General features: G+C 44.5%; 1 protein-coding gene across 1 annotated transcript in view; it reads left to right on the forward strand.

Annotated features, from left to right (window-relative positions):
* The window catches only part of LOC107300840 (AN1-type zinc finger protein 2B-like), a gene marked incomplete at its 3' end in the record, with an annotated part of 24,599 nt that extends 18,325 nt beyond the window's left edge, over window positions 1-6,274 (forward strand). The window contains exons 10-12 of the mRNA XM_029287048.1: window positions 4,392-4,569; window positions 5,345-5,515; window positions 6,131-6,274. Coding sequence (XP_029142881.1) covers window positions 4,392-4,569; window positions 5,345-5,515; window positions 6,131-6,274 — 493 coding nt within the window. The remainder of the gene's footprint in view (window positions 1-4,391; window positions 4,570-5,344; window positions 5,516-6,130) is intronic.
* Between the last annotated feature and the right edge of the window lie 801 nt (window positions 6,275-7,075).

Raw genomic sequence — 7,075 nt, forward strand, 5'->3', positions numbered from 1 at the left:
TCTAAGTTCAGGCCACGCGGGATTGGTTGCCAGGTGTCCACTATTTGAGTGGACAGTCCGCTTTTTTCACATTATGTTCACTATTTTTTTTCCCACATTATGTTCCCCCATTTTTTTTATTCAAAAGCTTTATGATGAAATGGTACGTAATCTAAAGCTGTACAGTCTACTTTTTTTTACTACTTAACACCCCCCCCCCGCTTGTCCGCTATTTTTTGGAAGCAGACCTGGCAACCCTACGCGGCGTGAAAATAATTATGTTCTGCCTCTTGCCATTTGGAGCTGTAATTTTTCCCGAGAAGGGAACCTTACCTATCGTTAGCATCACTGTTATCATACTTTTTTTTTTGGTCTATGCCTTGGAGGCAGCTTCGACTCCTAGTGACTGCCTGGACAGGTCCTTGCAGCTTTCTTGGCAAGATTTCAGACGGGATTTGCCCCAGTGCCTTTTTCCTTGGGCTGAGAGCGATTGGCCCAAGGTCACCCAGCTGGCTTGGTGCCTTAGGCAAGATTTGAACTCATGTCTCTAGCCTGATACATTAACCCGCTACGCCAAACTGGCTCTCGTTTATAACCATTAGAATGTAGCAATTTAGAAAGCAATGTGCTATAGTCATTCTTCTATCCGGATTTGTCATGTTTGAGGACGGTAGAGTTTAGATTTTGTGCCCAGCTTTTCATTTCCTTAGGTCAGGGGTAGGCAACCTTGGCTCTTTTATGACTCGTGGACTTCAACTCCCAGAATTCCTGAGCCAGCCATGCTGGCTCAGGAATTCTGGGAGTTGAAGTCCACGAGTCATAAAAGAGCCAAGGTTGCCTACCCCTGCCTTAGGTCATGCTCTTTGACCTATCCCCAGATTAGTTTTTTTCTGGATGGTTGATACACCACTTGCTTTTATCTGCCTCCAGATGGTCTTGCTAGATATTCCATGATGCTTTCCTAGATGGCATTAGAAAAATACAAGAGACAAGACTGTTGCGTGTAGTGGCTCCGAATATGACCAGTTCCGTTTGCTGGTTCACGTAATGGAACTCTACCTAGTTTTAGCATCCTCTGGAAAATCACCTAACAGAATGGGAATGCAATAGCCACTTCCACTTGGAAATTGGTGTTTCAAGACATAATATTCCTAGATTGGAGAAAATATAATCATCGTGACTTGTAATTACCAGTAAGTTTTATGTACCGTACTTCATGAATTTGACTTAGTTTATGCTGTCATATATTTTTCTGCCTAGAGGCAGGGTGCTCTACAATTGAATAGTGCAAGAAGACCTTTTGTCATCTGAATCTCTAGGGAATAAATTATGAAATAGTAGCAAAATCATGTTATGAATAATTATAAACACTCTGCCATGTTCTTCCAGAGATTAATTTTTTGAAAGGGTGAAAACACCACAGACTGTAGGTTTCCCTTACAAAAAAATTGATCTGATCCCCTCATAATTTTATATATCCATTCTTGCAACCAAAATTGCAGTAAAATATTCTTTTCTGATGCGGTCACTGTACACAGTATTCCAAGGGTTTGTTTTTTAATGATTCCCTAAATTTGATTAATAATATTCTCTACTGATTTGTGGGTGGGGTGGGGTGGAGATCTGGCATAGCCATAAGTGCTAATTGGGATTATAAAGGAATTTCCTTTACTAGATTGGCAAATAATTTAGGATTCCTGGGTGCTGGCATCCAGGGCTCAGTATTTAAATGCCTCTCATTCACATGGACGGAAAGCTTGCTTTGTTGAAATTGTTTTAAAGGAGTGTCCAGATTACAGAAAATGTTAATATGAGTCTGCTATTGAAAAGGAAAATATATTTTTTCCAGAAGGATTATCAAATTAGATATTTCTTAAAATAAGAGGTATTACTTATAGATGGTTGAAATCAGACCCTTAAAATGAAAATTTCAAGCAGTGTAAAAAAAAATCTTCAAATTGTATTAACAGTTTTGTGTTTATGCTATATAAGGCAATGAGTCTAGAATTTGCAAAGTCAGTTAAAATAAAGATCCATAATATACACTTCTTTCATCAAATGAGGCATCTGCAGGGAAAGCAATAATAGTCATATAGTCAAGATGTCATCCATGACCATACAACTGAAGCCCAACTTTTTAAAAAATGCATTGTAAAAAAAGGAGCGAGGCTTTGATCACACAGTTGTGGCTCCTATCTTAACTTTTTTTACTTGACGGCAGATGCCCCCATAGCCATTTATTGTAAGATTACAAATCCTAAAAAAAACCCCATTCTGTATCTAAAATCATATTGTTTCTCGCTAAGGGAGAACAATTAGGATAATATAACAAAAAGAGCCAGTTCAGTATATGATAGTTAGTATAGCAGGCACTGGGCTAGAAAGTGGGAGATGGTGAATTCTAGTCCCACGCTAAGCATGAAACTAGCTGGATGACCTTGGTCTAGTAGTCATTTTCTTTCAGCCCTAGGAAGGAGGTAATGGCAAACCACTTCTGAAAATCATGCCAAAAACACTGCAGGAACTAGTCTAGGTGGTTGCTAGGAATCAACACTGATCCAAAAATAGCTAATAAAAATAAATAGATGGTATAGATCAGTGGTGGTGAACCTATGGCACGCGTGCCAGAGGTGGCACTCAGAGCCCTCTCTGTGGGCACACGGGCCATGCCCCGGAGATGGCAACCGTCTCTCTTCAACCAGCCGCCCGCTAACTTGCCAAGGTCCCACGTGGCCAGATGCATCCCAGCACCCATGCGCTCGCTGGCCTCTGTGTGCAGGGGCTGATGGTGTTAGGCAGCAGCCGCCCCGCCCCTGCCTTGCCTTGTGACAATGGCACCGCTGCCCTGCTTCATCTTGCCTCACCTCATCCCGCAGGATGACCCTCCTGCCCACCGCCCCACCTGGCAGAGACCCCCTGGATCTCCCCCAACCCTGCCCGCCCCCCACAGGCATCCCTCCCCATGAGCAACATCAAGGTGATCACGCCCACCTTGGCCACACCTACCCAGTCTGCCATGACCACCACAGCCATGCCGACCCAGTGGGCCACGCCCACCTGGCACCCGGCGATAAATAAGTAGGTTTTGGGTTGCCGTTTGGGCACTCGGTCTCTGAAAGGTTAGCCATCACTGATATAGACAGACAGACAAGGGAGAAAAAATTGGCATGGCCAAACTTTTCCCCACAAGATTGTCAGAAGTTAAGAAAGCATAATCATGAGTGATTATGATGTGTTGCTCTTCCTAACTGGCAGGAAAGTCCTGCCTTAGCTACCAGTAGAACTCAGGGGAATCTCCTGTCAGACTCAGGAGATTATCTTCAGTAATAATAAGATGCAAGGCATTATTAAGCAGTCAACCCAGATTGAAAATGTACCGTTCATCTAATTAATTGTTCCGATCATAACTGCCTGCATTGATAATGTGATGGGGTAATGGTTAAAATTCATTTATTGTTGTTTAGCGACAGCTGCTTTGATCGAAGGAAGAATCTGCTTATTGTTATGTGCTTGATTTCTGTATTTCAGTTACACGCTAGCAATGGTTGACCTAATATTATGAGCAACTCAACATATACTACTGTACGGATAGATCCAGAAATTCAAGTCCCACTGAATTCAGTAGGACTTACAAAGAAACAGGCCTAGGACAGCTCTTTTTAATTTTGCTTAGGCGCAGCTGAGGAACAATAGCACCAAACTCAATTGTGATTTCACTTTTGCTCATTGAATGTTTCTAGAGAAAAGAGCAGAGGTTGCTTGGCATAAGCTGACATCAACCTCAAAACATTCTTCTGGTGCTAGTAGCCAATAGTGCTGTAGTATTTATTTTATATTTATAAGCTACTTGTACACCATCCCACTCCAGAGACTGAAGGCAATTTACAATAACACTAAAAGTAATATTAACCCCAACATACTAACAGTAAAAAAGTTGGAAATCAAAGATCAATCCTACGAATTTAATCAAAGGGCACGAGCACCAAAACCCCGACAGAAGAAAGTGGTATTTGGAGTACTTCATGAAAGGCCCAAAAAGTGTGAACCTCAAAGGAAAGTGGTTCCAAAGCTGGTTTCAAAGTTGTCCCTCAGAGGAAGCCTCTCGGTTCTTCCCTTCATGACATTTAATGTGGGGATCCTCAGCATCGATCTCTCAGGAAGAACACATAGAATAGGGCATATCCAGATGGAAGAGGCAGGTCAGAAGGTATATGGAGGTCAAACTATCCTGGGCTTTAAAGATCAAAACCAACACTTTGAACTGAACCTGGAAACCCACCGATGATCGATGCATTTAGGTCACGAAACAGACCTTTGCAGAAAAATACCTGTGTAGTTGTTCTGAGTGCTTTATATCAAAGGAGCTTATTTTCTTCCGTGCAGGGAGCTACGAATGCCTGACTCCTGTACAGAGAAATCACTGTGAGAACCAGCTGAAGCGCAGACCAGGACGTGGCAAGGGGCGGAGCCAGCGCTCAACAGGACACATGCGCCACGAGGAGCCACCAATAGGGTTCTGTGAGATACATTTTCTGCCCCTGATAGTGGTCGCGCAGGATCTGAAGCACCTGCAAAAATTGCACTGCATAGGTGGGTGTCTGCCCTGGGTCTAGAGAGAGTTATAGGGCAGTGATGGCAAACCTTTTAGGGACCGAGTGCCCAAACTGCAACCCAAAACCCACTTATGCATCGTCGGGTGCCGGGTGGTTGTGGCCCATTGGCTGGGTGTGGCCCATTGGGTGGGTGTGGCTGCGATGGTAACGGCAGGCTGGGTGGGACTAAAAAGTTCAATCAATCAATTCCAACTTTGCAAGATCTTTTTTTTTTCCCACGAGAAGTTGAAATTGACTGATTGATTGGACCTTTTTTTTTTTTTGCACACGGCGGCGGAGGCCTAAAGCGAAAAGGTTTTATAAAACCCAGCTGAATGCCTAGGACTGAGGCGACGGCGCGCGTGCCCACAGAGAGGGCTCTGAGTGCCGCCTCTGGCACCCGTGCCATAGGTTCGCCACCACTGTTATAGGGCAATGAGACTAGAAAGACTTTGTCCTTCATTGTGTAATAAATCATTTTCTCTGTTAACCTAAACCTGCTTCTGCTGCTTCTTTCCTCCAAAGCGCCATCATAAAAGATGGCTGCAGGAAGGAATGTCTGACTAGGCCTAAATTGAAAAGGTGGAACAGTTTGAAATTTTGGAAGGCAAAATGTAATAGACAATGCTGATAAATTCGGGATGAGTTAAGACTTTGGGGGCAGCTAGTTCTCATTTTCTTAAACCAGACGTTGTGAAGCTGCCTGTGTCCTCAGCTCATGTAGATCGGTTTCAAAGATCTTGCTATTTCCGCTGTTTTTTTTCCTTTCACAGATCTCCATGGGTACAGTCCATGCCCACAGCCGCTGCCTCTTGTCAGTTCCAGTTCCACAGCTGCCTACTGCGAGCTCAACAAGAATACACGGCGGTGTCATCGCCAGCAGGCTCCGATGTACAAGTTGTGCCGCATGTATCAGACATGTGATCATGCAGTACTGATTGCAGGTGGGGAGTGGTGCTGGGGAGCTACTAAGACAGCGGTTCTCAACCTATGGGTCGCGACCCCATTTGGGGTCGATCGACCATTTCACGGGGGTCGCCAAGCAAGGCTGTCCGCCATTTTTTTGTCACCATTTTTTTTGTCCGCCATTTTTTCCCCCCTTTTCCGGCGGGTGCCTTACCTCCGTTGGGCTGGGCCAGCTGGTGGTCGGCCTGCTCCGTCTCTGCCGCTTGCCAGCTATGCCTCGGCCGGCGCAGGGGGCGGAACCACGCATGCGCGGCACTCCCGGGCAGGGAAAGTCTTCGACTTATGACCAGTTGGGTAGTCCTCGACTTACGACCGGTTGGGTAGTCCTCGACTTACGACCGGTTTAGTCCTCGACTTACGACCGGTTGGGGGTCGCGGCATTAAAAAGGTTGAGGACCACTGTACTAAGAGGTGCTCATTCCCATTTGGAAGTGGTAGCAAAAGGGGTATGGAGAGATGAGTTTGAACCTCTTGACCACTGCAACAGATTCTTTTGGAGAAAGATGAATACAGGCAGGGACTATAGGAGCTCTTGTATTGTTTTGATGCATGTTAGCTTAAGGTGCTTAGTACTGACAGTCATTCTCTTACAGGTGGCTGGCAGGAGCAGGTCACCTATCCCCATCATGCCCAGAACCTGTTGCTTTTCTACCAGATGCTTCGACGAAATGGTTTCCGCCAAGAGCATATCAAGGCTTTCTTTGCCAATGAGGGACAGGCTTCAGGTACTAAAACAAGTGAGCTAGAAGGGGTGAGAAAGTCCCTTGTTCTAATGTGGAGGGGAGTGGGATCGACGGAAAGGAGAACTTCTCGGTGTTAACCATGTTTGTGGTGTGTTCTGAGATGGGGATCCCCTGTTTTTCAACAGCAGTTGTATCTCCTTTCTCTTCCTCCTCCTACTCTCCTTCCCACCATACGTACAGTAGCCCTTTGGATTCGAAGAAGACACTCTTGGGTGGATCATCTGTGGATGTGGAAGTAGCTTTGCAGTCCCAGTCTGGAAGCACAAAGTTTAGCAAAGTTGGGACACTGGAAGTCCAATGTTGTAGTAACTGTGGGTGTTATTCTGTGATGCTGCTCACAGTTTTCTGTCAGTTTACTATACAAATACATACTCACTCACAAGGAGATACAACTTCTCACTAATTACCATCAGGATTCCAAATCAGTTCTTGCACTTCCAAATTCCACTTCCCCATGGCCACTGAAAGGTATATTATCAGTACCATAATCAACCCACAATCGGCTCCAGACGGCATGTCTTTGAGAAGACAACCACTGGATCAATAGGTCTTTTCCACAAAGGAGGCATGAATGACCCTTGGAAATTAGAGTTGAAATTAGATTTAGATTTTAGATTTTAGATTTTATTAAATTTATACCCCGCCCTTCTCCCGGAGGACTCAGGGCGGCTTACAGCCAGTTTAAAACAGTAATACAATACAAAATTTAAAAAGATTAAAAATAAATATTTAAATTTGGCCGCTTCTACTAAAAATTTAATTTAAAACCCCTTTAAAATACCCCTAGGCCAGTCC

The sequence above is a fragment of the Protobothrops mucrosquamatus genome, unplaced genomic scaffold, assembly GCF_001527695.2.
Source record: "Protobothrops mucrosquamatus isolate PMUCROS unplaced genomic scaffold, P.Mucros_1.0 scaffold8731, whole genome shotgun sequence".
Lineage (NCBI taxonomy): Eukaryota > Metazoa > Chordata > Lepidosauria > Squamata > Viperidae > Protobothrops > Protobothrops mucrosquamatus.